The following is a 14,711-nucleotide window of genomic DNA, read 5'->3' as shown; positions in this document are numbered from 1 at the left end:
ATAGTAGCTATAGTTATATAGCTATAGTTATATAGCTACTATTTATTAAATACTTCTTACGTACCAGATACTATGCTAGGGGTTTCACATGTATGCCCATATTCAGTGAACGCAATTAACTCCATGAGGAAGATATTTTTTATTTCCATTCAACAGATGAAAAACTGAGGCAATAGAGGTTAAAAAACTCACACCAATTAGAGAGTGATGGAGAAGAGATTTGAATTCAGTTTGCCTGACTCTAGGGCCAAACTACCTACTAACCATAGTCTCAATATACTAACACTTTATTTTTTTATTTTTTTGTTGAAGTGTAATTGCCTTATTTTTATTTCCCATATGTTGTTCATATGTACACATGTGTTTCATGGTGGTTATTGTAGTACAGATCTATTTGTATAATGTTTCTTCTTTAAAAATATTAACCTGTCTGATTTTTTAGTCTCCATGATCATCATTTTAACAATTGCTTAACTTTTCCTAATAGTGGTTTACTATCATTAACATTTAGATTGTTTACAGATGTATTATTAAATCAATATAGATGGCATTGCCGTGTATACTTTTTACATTTTGTTTGCTTCTATTTTTTTGATCCACACCCACAGCATATGGAAGTTCCCAGGCCAGGGGTTGAATCAGAGCTACGGCTGCCAGACTACACCACGGCCACGACAAATTGGGATCCAAGCTGTGTCTGCGACCTACACCACAGCTCATGGCAAACCCTGAGCGAGACCAGGGATCGAACCTGAATCCTCGTGGATACTAGTCGGATTCCTTTCTGCTGAGCCGCAACAGAAACTCTTTGAACTCCTTGTTTTCTTTTCCCTTTTTTTTTTTTTTTTTTTTTTTTTTTAAGGCCAAACCAGAAGTATGTGGAAGTTCCCGGGCTAAGGGTCAAATCCGAGCTGCAGCTGTGGTCTACACCACAGCCACAGCAACGCCAGATGTGAGCTGCGTCTGCGACATTTCGGACATACGCAGAAGCTTGTGCTGGAATCTTAACCTATTGAATGAGGCCAGGGATCAATCTTGCATCCTCACAGACACTATGTCGGGTTCTTAATCCACTGAGCCGCAAGAAGAACTCCTACCTCTTTTTGAATTTCTTTGTGTAAATTCTTAGGAAAGCAGCTAGTGGATCCAAAACAATTTTAGTAGTTTTTGCTATAAATATTGCTTTAACTTTTTCTCTCTTTTTTTTTTTTTTAGGTCTGCACCTGCAGGATGTGGAAGTTCCCAGGCTAGGGGTCAAATCAGAGCTACAGCTGCCGGCCTACGCCACAGCCACTACAATGCCAGATCCGAGCTACATCTGTGACCTACAACACAGCTCATGGCAACGCTGGGTCCTTAACCCAGTGAGCAAGGCCAGGGATTGAACCCGCATCCTCATGGTTCTTAGTCAGGTTCATTAACTGAGCCACAAAGGGAACTCCCAATATTGCTTTAATTTTTAAAATTGGTGGTGATATGCGAAGAGACTCAATGAATGCACCAAATTTGCCATAAGCTTGATACAATAATTTTTACATGCTTGCTCATTTGGTAAATGGGAAATTAAATTGTATTTTGTCGTTTTAGGGCCACACCTGCGGCATATGGAGGCTCCCAGGCAGGGGTCCAGTTGGAGCCGTAGCCGCCAGCCTACGCCAGAGCCATAGCAATGCAGGATCTGAGCCATGTCTGTAACCTACACCACAGCTCCCAGCAGTGTCGGCTCCCTAACCCACTGAGCGAGGTCAGGGATCAAACACACATCCTCATGGATGCTAGCTGGGTCCGTTAACCTCTGAGCCACGACGGGAACTCCTGAAATTAATACTTAAATTCTTATGTATTGAACATCTGCTATGTGCAAGGTAAGGGATCACTGTGTGTCACGGGAAATATTTGGAGGGATGCACCAGTCATTTAACTAGGTAAAATCCAGTATAGGAAGTAACACAGGTAAGCGAAGTGCTGAAATACAAGGTAGAAAAGATAAATTGTATTAAAGCATTACACAAGCCAATTCAGTTAAGTGAGGGAGAGATGCCCTCTAGTAGAGGATAGGGAAGACTTCAAAGAGAAGGGTCTTGAGATGGCTCTTAAAGGAAAATTAGAAACTCAACAAAGTAAATAGAGTGGGAGCAGACTTGCCAGCAAAAGGGGGGGACTGGACAAAATGAGGCTGTAAAACAATGTAAGTGCATTAAACGAACAGCTGTGATTGTCCCTATGCTCAGAGGTAGAGCCAAGGGAGAGAATGATAGAAAGGTGTTAAGAGTTTAAAGGTGTCAGAACAAGATAAGGGGATGCACTGAATCCTTTCTGGCACCAGCACAATTGTCCCTGTATTGGATTTTGAGTAGCCTGGAAACTGTAGGTTTAGAGAGGGGAAACTGATTTGAAGACGATTGTAACCTTTTTCCTTCTTTCTTTCTTTCTTTTTGTTTTTTTTCTTTTTTTCTTTTTCTGGGCCGCAGGTGCGGCACATGGATGTTCCCAGGCTAGGGGTTGAATCAGAGCTGTAGCTGCTGGCCACAGCTCACGACAACGCCGGATCCTTAACCCAGTGAGCAAGGCCAGGGATTGAACCCACATCCTGATGGATACTAGTCGGGTTTGTTTCCACTGAGCCACGATGGGAGCTCTGATTGCAACTTTTTACATCTGTAAAAATGTTAGCCCCTGCCGAGTGGTCATGTGGTATGAATTGACAAGAGGGGGCAGATGAGAAAGAGGTTTTGGAGGTGGAACTGATCAGGCTTACCCAATGCAGATGTGTAGGGTGAAGGGCAGGAGGGATGTAATGATGCCCTGAGATGTGAGTTTGGGGGCACAGGGAAATTAGTAGTGCATTAAGAGAAACAGGAAAGTCAGGGCAGGTGACTGGTTTTGCACAGAGGAAGAAATGAAAAGACATTGGCGTGGAACATACCGAGTTCCTTTGCTCCTGAGTTTCCTCTTGTTCAGATTAGCTCACACTAGCTGTAGTACATTTGGAGAAAAGAAACCTATATCCCCTGCTGATCTGCTTTGAAGTTCCTTATCCTCTAATAGAGAAAATCACATGCAGAACTAAACCACAGGTTAGAGGGATATTAAGTGAAAAGACAGAGGCTCAGGAAAGGGTGTGTGAGAACACAAGCTTGACTTTTTTTGTTTTTTTGTTTTTTCGCCTTTTTTTATAGGGCCACTCCCGCGGCATGTGGAGGTTCCCAGGCTAGGGGTCGAATCGGAGCTGTGGTCGCTGGCCTACGCCAGAGCCACAGCAATGTGGGATTGGAGCTGCGTCTGCGACCTACACCACAGCTCACGGCACCACGGGATGGATCCTTAACCCACCGAGCAAGGCCAGGGATCGAACCCGCAACCTCTTGATGGTTCCTAGTCGGATTCGTTAACCACTGAGCCATGACAGGCTTGACTATTTTTGGCAAAACCAGACAGAGGGCCCTTTCTACACTTGGGACTGTTGTCCACCGGCTAACCTGTTGACCCTCCTCCCGGGTCCATCACCTCTGCCCCTGTCGACCAGAGCTGGGGTTTTGTTTTCTTCGTGACAGATACTCCACCCAAACCACAGACTCTGTTGTGCTCTTAAAAGGCCAGTTGTTGAATCCCGGAGAAGGAGCACTGGCATCAGTCTTCAGGGTAGATGCAAAAGGAAAAGTCTGACTTCATGGAACGTTTTGACTCCGTGATCCAAAACATGTTCCTGCTCTTTCCTTCTTTTCCTAGGACTCTTATTCAGTAATGGAGAGAGGTGGAAGCAAATACGGCGCTTCTCCCTCATGACCCTGAGGAACTTTGGGATGGGGAAGAGGAGCCTCGAGGAGAGGGTCCAGGAGGAAGCCCAGTTTCTGGTGGAGGAGCTCAGGAAAACAGAGGGTGCGTTCCACTGACCATCCTTTGGCGACAAGGGACGTGTTGTTCTGTGTGGTTCGACACACACAGCTTCCCACCGAAACTCCTCTGGGAGCCACTTATTGGTCCACAGTCTGCTCCATGGATCAGGGCATTGGCTAAGGGGAAAGGGGCGGGAAGAAAAGCATCCAAAGCTGATGCCTAGGACTCTTGAACCCCTTTGCTGGGATTCATTTTTCAACTTCAGCCTTTACTAGATGTGTAAATTTGGACAAGTTACTAAACTTCTCTAAGAGGCAGAAGTTTTTCTACCCATTTTTCTACCCTCATCTGAAAAATGGGGCTAAAAATCAAACCTCAGAATAAGGGTTAAATAATACAGTTGGCAAAACATTTACACAGTATCCAGCATGTGGCAAATACTCCGTAACATTACTTGTTGCTCTCATAACTATTCCAGCCTTCATAGACTAGTGCAATAATTAGTAGTAGTAGCATAGTATATAATACAATAGAGCATACGGTATTAGTAGAAGATGCTTACATCCTAATGTGGAGACGTTTAGAGAAAATAAAATATAGGTATCAATCTGAGCAGGAGGGAAGCCCTGTTCTTGAAACCCTAATGCAGGCGGATGAAAACCCTCAACGTTAAAATTGTTCTTTTCTCATATCAGCTCAGCCCTTTGACCCTACCTTCATCCTCTCCTGTGCTCCCTGCAATGTGATCTGCTCCATCCTCTTCAATGACCGTTTCCACTACGACAATGAGACATTTCTCTCTCTGATGAATCTGTTAAATGCAAATTTTCGTCAAATAAACTCTCCCTGGATCCAGGTAAGGCCAAGTCTGTATTTGCCCTTGGGATTGATCTCACGGGTCCACTGGGAGCCAGCAGGCAGGGTAAAGGGCTATGAGCTCACCACCTCACCCCAGAGCCCAGTGCCCACGCAAGCACTGTCACCTTCCCTCCACTCGGGTCTTATGTCAAGTGGGTGCGTGCAGTGTCCTTTACCCCAGCACCTGTGCAAGGCTGCCCTCTGCTTGCTTCTATGAGTTCACTCCCACAAAAGAAGGCAGGACATTCCCACTTGCCTACATTTCTTGTAAGGCCCCTACGCACATTCTCCCCTTCTCTGACTCCAGGGTTGGCCAAGGGTGGTTGAGCAGGGGGATGGGGAGAGGCTGCTCTCATGTGTCTGATGATCACCCTCGCTTCTCTTGTGCTTGGAAGCTGGAGGAAGGGACTCTCCCTGGCCAGACCTGCTCAGAGGGTTAGGTGCTTGACTCAGAAACCCTGGTCCCTCTTCACAAACTGAATTTCTGGTATGCTCCCCCCCCCCTTTTAGATTTACAATCTATGGCCGCAAATCATAAAGCATCTCCCTGGAGAGCACAGAGCATTTTCAAAAAGGCTTAAAGACAGTAGGTCTTTTATTCTGGAAAAAGTAAAGGAGCATCAAAAGTCCCCGAATCTTAACAACCCTCAAGACTACATTGACTGTTTCCTCAGCAAGATGGAGCAGGTATTGTATGTGACATTTTTCCCCAACACTAGATTTTATCATGCCACGGACGTGTAGGAAAACGTAATCACACATGCAGGTCATTCTTGATGTTTTGAAATCTTAAGGTAACAGGGTACACCATTAAAAATAATGGGAAGGTTAAAGTAGTTCAAGGGCCTCTTTTTCTTTGGTGTTTCTATTTAATTCCTACACTTGGGCATTAACATTTAATGAAATGTTCTTGATATTTATACACAATGAGCTATATTATATGTGGAGATGTGTGTGTTTCTGAACATATGTTTATCTTGGAGAGGATAAAACACACATGCGTCTTCCCTACACATTATTTACACATCCATAGACAGCAACTTTTGCAACGATGCTTCCCAGGGTAGCCAATAAAAACCAGATTGCATTTTCCCATGGAAACAATTCTGTTGTTTGAGATTGGTGGTGGATAGAGGATTCTAAAGCCAGTAGGTTATACATTAACCATGAGTGGTATTAAATGTATTGAATAGCAAGTAACCCACAAGCCACCCATCCTTCGAATGTCACTGACATGAAATACTAGCATGAGTGTCCATGAGCACGTCAGCAGAAAACAGTCAAGACTGTGACAGACAGGAGTTCCTGTCATGGCTCAGTGGTTAACGAAGCCGACTAGTATTCATGAGGACGCAGGTTCAATCCCTGGCCTTGCTCAGTGGGTTAAGGACCCGGCATTGTTGTGAGCTGTGGTGTAGTTAGCAGCCGCAGCTTGGATCTGGCATTGCTGTGGCTGTGGCGCTGGCCGGTGGCTACAGCTCTAATTGGACCCCTAGCCTGGGAACCTCCATATGCTGCTGCTAGTGCAGCCCTAAAAAGACAAAAAAAAAAAAAAAAAAAAAAGCTGTGACAAACAATAGATTGTAAGAAGATATTTAGGAGTTCCCACTGTGGCTGAGCTGTTTAAGAATCTGTCCATGAGGGAGTTCCTGTCGTGGCTCAGTGGTTAACGAATCTGACTAGGAACCATGAGGATGCGGGCTTGATCCCTGGCCTCGCTCAGTAGGTTAAGGATCCGCCATAGCCATGAGCTGTGGTGTTGGTCGCAGTCGAAGCTCAGATTCCGCGTTGTTGTGGCTGTGGTGTAGGCCAGCAGCTATAGTTCTGATTAGATCCCTAGCCTGGGAACCTCCATATATGGCCCTAAACCCTAAAAAGACAAAAGACAAAAAAAAAAAGGGAACTTGTCCTTGAGGATGCAGGTTCAATCCCTGGCCTCTCTCTGGCATTGCTGTAAGCTGTGGTGTAGACCAGCAGCTGCAGCTCCAATTCAACCCCTGACCCAGGAACTCCCATATACCACAGGTGTACCCATAAGAAGAAAAAAAAAAAAAAAAGGGAAATTTAAATGTATATACACATGTAATAACTTAAAATCTAAAAATCATTCTTTGAGGAGTTCCCGTCGTGGCTCAGTGGTTAACGAACCCGACTAGGAACCATGAGGTTGTGGGTTCGATGCCTGCCCTTGCTTAGTGGGTTAAGGATCCAGCGTTGCCATGAGTTGTGGTGTAGGTCGCAGACATGGCTCGGATCCTGTGTTGCTGTGGCTCTGATGTAGGCCGGCGGCTACAGCTCTGATTGGACCCCTAGCCTAGGAACCTCCATACCTTCAGGAGTGGCCCTGGAAAAGACAAAAGGACAAAAATTAAAAAATAAAATAAAAAGATAAAAATTATTCTTGGAGCCTTGTAAAGTTACTTCACTTATGCTGTGGCTCTGATGTAGGCCGGCGGCTACAGCTCTGATTGGACCCCTAGCCTAGGAACCTCCATACCTTCCAGGAGTGGCCCTGGAAAAGACAAAAGGACAAAAATTAAAAAATAAAATAAAAAGATAAAAATTATTCTTGGAGCCTTGTAAAGTTACTTCACTTATGCCAAAGTTCCCCAAATATATATAAATGAAAGAACTCCATTCAACTGTATCATAAATGTGCAAGTTTACAGCAAACAATAATCACTTGTTTAGTCGTCTTAATCTCTAGCAGGGCTGATTTGGAAAGTCTGGTTTCCTTAGAAAACATGTCGAAGGAAGGTATGTTGATGCCCCTTTGACTTGTCAGAAGTTTATTCCCTTGAAAATATCCTCTTCGTTCTGATGGAAAAGTTCATTGTTAGCTTTCAGAAGACTTGGTGTTTGTCTGAGGAAGAAAAAAATAGCTAGGTTTTTATCTGAATTACTGAAAGATTTTATTTAGCACCAACACTGTATCAGTTATGGTGCGTGGTAAAGGGAATAAAATGATGAATCAGATAATACCCTGCAGTTTTCTTTCATAGCGCTGGTCATTGTTTAGCAACTATTTATTTAATTTATGTCTCTATTCTCCACTACACTGTGTACTCCAAAGGGCTGGGGCCATGACTTCCCACACTTTGTCTCACTAGCAGCTAGCACAGTACCTAGAACACTGTCGATGCACACAAACATTTCCTGAATAAATAAATTAATAAAGATATCGTCCTTGACCTAATGGCACTTACAGTCTAGAGCAAAGATCATCAAAACAAGCAGCAACAACGAAGTGCTAATAGGGAAAGTATAAGCTGCCATGGGAGAATGGGCAGAAACACTAACGGTAGTCTAATGTGAGTCAGGAAGGGACTTCTAAACCAAGGCCCAGTGGATATACCCCTGCTTCCACCGACGAACAACTGAACTGAGAGCTGAGGCGTGAGTAGGGACTATCCATGTAAAGGTGACAGAGAAAAATATGCCAGGCAGAGGAACAAGCTATGCAAAGGCTCTGAGGCAGAGGGAAGCTTGGGGTGCATGAAGGGTAGATGGTCAGCCTTGCGGCAGGAAGGGTGAGAGCAGGGGAGGGTGGTGTGAGAGAAGCTGGAGCAGCAGGAAGTCGGCAGGCAGACCATTCATGCAGGGCCTGGCAGGACATATTCGTTACCGTAGTCCTGAATGCTAATATCAGTGAACATTGTTTGCAGGGTCTGAGCACTGCCTAAAGGGTGATCATATTTGTGATGTGGAAAAGAGTTTGGAGGGGTCAACAGTGGATGCAGGGAAAACAGCCAGGAGTTGCCTTAGGGTAACTTTGCTGGTAGTAGAGCCTAAAATTGGAATTTGTGTGTGAGTAATTTACTGAGGGAGTGCTCTCAGGAGAGACTTGTATGTGTGCGAGTGGGAGAAACAGAATAGGGAAGGAGAAAGGTTAAACATGGGGAGGTGGTTTCACGTGAAGTCTAATCTCTTCCTGATCCTACAGGGAGGGCTCTACTGTATAAATTGCACTGCAGGGTTTGTCATTGCCTCAGTGGGGCGAGGAATCTGGGCTTTTGCACCCGTCAGTCGTTGGCCATAGGCTGTGCCCTGAGAGTGGTCTGGGGGCTGATTCACTCCCAGGCATCTCTTGTCATTATGTCTCCGGTGCCCAAGGGAACCAAAGCGAAAGGGGTGAGCCAGAGCAACTGCGAGGTAGGTGATCAAACCCAGGAAAAGGGATCCGGGCAGGGCATCGGCAGCATCTTCCACACGAAACTACTGCAGTGGCCCAAGGCAAAGGACATGGCCAAGGGTGCTGGTGGTGGAAATGAAGAGAAGTGGATAGATTTGCGATATTTCTAGAAGGTAACATTAACAGTCTTGGGGGTAAGAGGGGGTCCTGGGGTCCTGGGTTGCCTAACTGGATGGAAGTTGGGGCTGTTCACCAATACAGGAGATACTGGAAAGAGACCATGGGCAGTGGTTAGCATACATACTAAAGCCTTGAGATTCTCTGAACTAGGCTAGAGGAAGGGACCAAAGAGGTTTGATATGCCCAAGTCTGGATTTCAACCATTCCTTCCTTTCCTCCTCTCTAATCTGCTTTCTTTTATAGCTATCAATAGGAGGTGGGTAGAAACTTCTGAAGCATTTTTGCTTTCCTGTAAGTTTTGTTCCATTACGTTTTAATATCCAATCTCTCAACATCACTACATAATAGATTTGGGTTATACTAAGAATTAAACAAAATGGTGGAATTCATCCTATTTAACTAAATTACAGAGTTAGAACATAAATTAAAGAAATGTTGGAGTTCCTGCTCTAAGGCAGTGGATTAAGGATCTGGCTGCAGCCGCAGCTTGGATTCAATCCCTGGCCTGGGAACTTCCTTGTGCCACAGGTGTGGCAAAAAAAAAAAAAAAAATAAATAAGTTGAGGAGTTCCCGTTGGGGCGCAGTGGTCAAGGAATCCGTCTAGGGACCAAGAGGTTTCGGATTCGATCCCTGGCCTTGCTCAGTGGGTTAAGGATCCGGTGGTGCCGGGAACTGTGGTGCAGGTTGGAGGTTCGGCTTGCATCCCTCGTTGCTGAGGCACTGGCATAGGCCGGTGGCTACAGCTCCAATTAGACCCCTAGCCTGGGAACCTCCGTATGCCATAGGAGTGGCCCTAGAAAAGGCAAAAAAAAAAAAAAAGGAAGTGGATATTTCCATTTCTGCCTAACTCTCTTCACAAGCAAAGATTTTAAAACTCTACTGGATTTCCTGTTGGGAGAGAGTTATTTAAAATGCTCAGTATTTTTGATTCCGGATCCAGGTAGTAAGGACTATAGGTAGGAAGTGGCAACATGCCTAAAAAGTTGGACATCCATATGCAAAAAGCATCCCATTTTGAAATAAGCGGGAGAGGCATAGTATAAAGAAACTGAGTGATAAAAACTTGATGTAAAGTTTTAAATTGAACCTAATGTGTAAAACAAGTACTCTAATGCTTTTAAAAGCCAGTGGTATTAAAAGTTCACCAAAAAATAAACATCAATGGAAATAATTTAATTGTGGTGAAAAGTAGAGATGTTTTTTTTTAGCTTATTTATATGTTAAACATACTTTCCAGTTCCTGTTGTGGTTCAGCAGGTTAAGAGCCCGACTAGTATCCACGAGGATGTGGGTTCAGTCCCTGGCCTCACTGCAGCACAGGTCATGGAGATGGCTAGGATTTGGCATTGCTGTGGCTGTGGCATACCCGGCAGCTGCAGCTCCCATTCAGCCCCTAGCCTGGGAACTTCCACATGGCACAGGTGCAGCCCTAAAAAGACAACAGAAACAAAAAACATTCATTTATTCAACAAATTCTTGGAATTCCCATCGGGGCGCAGTGGAAACGAATAGGACTAGTATCCATGAGGACGAGGGTGTGAGCCCCGGCCTCTGTCAGTGGGTTAAGGATCAGGCATTGCCGTGAGCTATGGTGTAGGTCACTGACCGTGGCTTGGATCTGGCGTTGCTGTGGCTCTGGTGTAGGGCGGCAGCTGTAGCTCCAATTCGACCCCTAGCCTGGGAACCTCCATATCCTGAGAGTATGGCCCTAAAAAGAAAAAACAGAAAGAAGAAAAGAAAAAAAGAAACCAATTTTTAGTGGCAGCTATTATGCCGAGAGTTGGGGATACATCAAAGAAGAAAACTTAATCCCTATTATTTTTAGTATAGTTATTGTAAAATAGGAAGTTCACTCACGGAAAGTTAATACCTCGGTCAGTTTACTTTCTAAAGACTTTGTAGATCCCAAGTAAAACACTGTAAGTCAAAATGTCCTATACCTACAACAGTCTTCATATTAGACATGTCATTCATAATGGCGAGTGGCACGTGTGAGAGGGTACAGCAGCTGGGAGTGCCTGAATCTTTTCAAGTGAAGGCAACAGACCAGTCCCAAACCAGTGATTTCTCTACATTCTGCTCATATAGAGCTTATCATTTGTCTTTGTTAAATTAAATATAATCAAAGAAGATACCCATTCACTGAGTATCTGTATATATGAAGAATTGTTCCAAGACTTTCCATTCATTAACTCTTTTAATCTTTATAATAACTTCTTCTGGGTTTGTTTTTTGTTTGTTTGTTTTTTGTTTTTTTTGTCTCTTTGCCTTCTCTAGGGCTGCTCCGCGACATGTGGAGGTTCCCAGGCTAGGGGTTTAATTGGAGCTGTACCCTCCGGCCTACATCAGAGCCACAGCAACACGGGATCCGAGCCGCGTCTGCAAACACCACCACAGCTCATGGCAATGCTGGATCCTTAACCCACTGAGCAAGGCCAGGGACCGAACCCGCAACCTCATGGTTCCTAGTCAGATTCGTTAACCACTGAGCCACGACGGGAACGCCTATTTTCTATTTTTTTTAATCACAATTACACAGTTGATGAAACTAAGTAAAGAAGGAAAGTAACTTGCCAAGGGCGCACATATGTTCATTGATTAACCTGGGATTTGAACCAGAAGTTTCAATTCCATGACTGATTTTTTTTAATTCACTACATTGTAATATGTAAAATGAAGCTTATACTAGTGATAGGGTGTGTTCATGGAGCTCTGATAAGCCATTGCCTTCTTTTTAACTCATGGGACTATTGACTATACCATCTACAGGAGAAACAGAACCCAGACTCTGAATTTCACCTGGAGAACTTGATAAACTCCGGATCAAATTTGTTTACAGCAGGAACAGAGACAACCTCTACCACCCTGAGATATGGGCTCCTGCTCCTCATGAAACACCCTGAGGTTCAAGGTACAGCAAATATCCTCAGTATTTACTTAGGATAAAAGATGAGCTCCTGGCACTGGGGCGAGTGGGTGGGAAAATACTGTGGACAGTGATGACTTCTCTTTCTCTGTGCTACCTTTGACCCTCATGCAAAGGGCCATCCATGTGATTTTGCTTGTGTAGATCTGAATTTTTTTTTTCTTTTGTAGGGCGGATCCAGTGGCATATGGAGGTTCCCAGGCTAGGGGTCAAATTGGAGCTACAGCTGCCAGCCTACACCAGTCAGAGCAATGTGGGATTCAAACTGTGTCCTCCACCTCCACCTCAGCTCACGGCAACACTGGATCCCCAACCCACTGAGCGAGGCCAGGAATACAACCCAGATCCTCATGGATTCTAGTCGGTTTCGTTACCCCTGAGCCACAGTCGGAACTTCCATAGATCTGAATTATATCAAACGATGCTGATGAACTCAAAGACTTCCATTGCAGTTTACAGACAGAGGTGCTGGAGTTCCAGGTTCAATCCCTGGCCTTGCTCAGTGGGTTAAGGATCCAGTGTCTCCGGGAGCTGTGGTGTAGGTCGCAGATGAGGCTGGGATCCCACATCGCTGTGGCTGTGGCATAGGCCGGCAGTGACAGCTCCAATTTGACCCCTAGCCTGGGGCCTTCCATATGCCATGGGTGCAGCCCTAAAAAGCAAAATACATGCATACATCCAGAAGTGCTTCTGAATCCCAGCTCTTCTGCATAAGATGCAAAGAGTGAGCCCCGTTTAGACGAGGGATGCATGAGTTCCCATGCTGGATTCTCATCCTAGGCCTGCCAATACCTGGCTGTGTGACATCAAACCAGTTATTTCTCTCTCTCTCTCTCTTTTTGGGGGGGCTGTGCCTTTGGACACAAAATTTCCTGGGCCAGGGATCGAACCCATGCCACAGCACTCTGTTTTTCCATTTTGAAAATGGACAGGATTCCCCAAAGGGGCTTTTTCGCTCCAGTGCAGTTTGTTCGTTTGTTTATTGTTATTTTTTTCTTTAAATGGCCACATCTGTGGCATATGGAAGTTCCTGGGCCAGGGCTCAAACCAGGGCAGCAGCTGCAACCTATGCTGCAGCTTGTGGTAATACCAGATCCTTAACCCACTGAGTGGGGCCAGGGCTTGAACCCGCATTGTCTCATAGAGACAATGTCAGGTCCTTCACCTGCTGGGCCACAATGAGAACTCCACTCCAATATAATTTAAAATTCAAAAATGAAATTGGCATAGCTTGATTTTCTCAGGTACATTCTTGGAGCACAGGTCTTAGAAAGCCAGTGTTGATAATTGCTCAACAAAATGATGTTTGCCATTCCCACAAAATATGTGGGCGAATGGATGAGGCTGACAGAGGAGACGCTCCTGCTAGAGTGGGGGTTAAATACTTCTATGGCTGCTTTGCCAGGCCTCTGAGGTAAACCTTAATGTCTACCACAGAAGTCATTTCCTCACCTGCACAGGACGATAAACCAGTTCAGGCAGGAAGCTGAGGACATACCTGACCCAGCCTTTATGTGTCCTGCAGCAAAACCCTCTGGTCTTTGCAGCAAAAGAGAAAATAGAAATTCCAGGAATTCCCGTTGTGGCTCAGCGTTGAACACATCTGACTAGCATCCATGAGGACGCAGGTTCAATCCCTGATCTTGCTCAGTGGGTTAAAGATCCGGCGTTGCCAAGAGCTGTAGTGTAGGCCGCAGAGGTGGCTCAGACATGGCGTTGCTGTGGCTGTGATGTAGGCCAGCAGCTATAGCTCCAATTCAACTCCTAGCCTGGGAACCTCCATATGCCGCGGGGGCCGCCCTAGAGAGCTAGGAAAAAAAAAAATGGAAAGAAAGAAAGAAAATAGAAATTCCAGGAGGAGCAGAGCCACTGGTTGTTTAGCAACATGTCTTTGACCTTGGGAGCCTTTTCTAGGCAACTTTCTATTATATATTGTAAGCAATTCCAAGTCATTTCCAGGTGTTCAGGGAACACATCTCGTGAGGGGCGGTCACGATTCATGTCTCTGCAGCCAAAGTTCATGAAGAAATTGACCGTGTGATTGGACGCAGCCAACGTCCCTGCATGCAGGACAAGATGAAGCTGCCCTACACAGAGGCCGTGTTGCATGAGATACAGAGATACATCGCCTTACTTCCTTCTAACTTACCCCATGCCACAGTCCGGGACACGAAATTCAGAGAGTACATCATCCCCAAGGTTAGAAGTGTCTGGGGAAGCTGGCTGGGATGGAAGGGGCGGGGTGAGAGGTGTCTCAGTTCTGTTCCAGGAAGAGAGTCCTGGGAAGAACAGGGTCAGAGTCACATGGCCTGGCTTTGAAACCTGTCACTGCCATGCAGTGCCCTCTCAGGCCAGCCTGTCGCCTCTGTGGTCCTGTCTCTGCTTTCCCGGAATGGGGAAGCTGGCCTGGGCCTTCTGAGGCCCCCTCACACTTTGATACAGGATGTATTAAGGAAGAAGTGGTTTGCATTAATATGAATCTTGTGGGACCTGGAGTCTGATTGTTCATGATGGATTTTAAAAGGGGGGAAGAGACGGAAAAGGAGCCTGCAGCTCTAAGGCAATCGAGCTGTTGTCCAGTTTCTTTAATCCAAACTCTCTCCTCCCAGGACTTCATATACGAGGACCTTTGGGATGTTGCTTCCCCAAACAGTGAATCCGTATCAAAATATGTACATGAACCCTGGGGTGTAGTCAGTCTCATGTAGTGACTAAGGGCTTGGGTTTTACATGTGATGCATTCAAAAGTATGAAAGAGGAAGAAAAGATGCCAAATC

At 45.2% G+C, this 14,711-nt stretch overlaps 1 protein-coding gene across 1 annotated transcript in view; it reads left to right on the top strand.

Annotated features, from left to right (window-relative positions):
* Positions 1-14,711, top strand: part of LOC125116716 (cytochrome P450 2C23-like) — a 29,274-nt gene that overhangs the window by 7,969 nt on the left and 6,594 nt on the right. Inside the window, exons 3-7 of the mRNA XM_047762181.1 lie at positions 3,730-3,879; positions 4,533-4,693; positions 5,206-5,382; positions 11,778-11,919; positions 13,946-14,133. Of these exons, the coding sequence (XP_047618137.1) occupies positions 3,730-3,879; positions 4,533-4,693; positions 5,206-5,382; positions 11,778-11,919; positions 13,946-14,133 (818 nt within the window). The remainder of the gene's footprint in view (positions 1-3,729; positions 3,880-4,532; positions 4,694-5,205; positions 5,383-11,777; positions 11,920-13,945; positions 14,134-14,711) is intronic.

Source organism: Phacochoerus africanus, chromosome 15 (genome assembly GCF_016906955.1).
Source record: "Phacochoerus africanus isolate WHEZ1 chromosome 15, ROS_Pafr_v1, whole genome shotgun sequence".
Taxonomy (NCBI): domain Eukaryota; kingdom Metazoa; phylum Chordata; class Mammalia; order Artiodactyla; family Suidae; genus Phacochoerus; species Phacochoerus africanus.
Note: the sequence above shows the minus strand (reverse complement) of the source record. Positions and strands in the feature narration are given on the sequence as shown.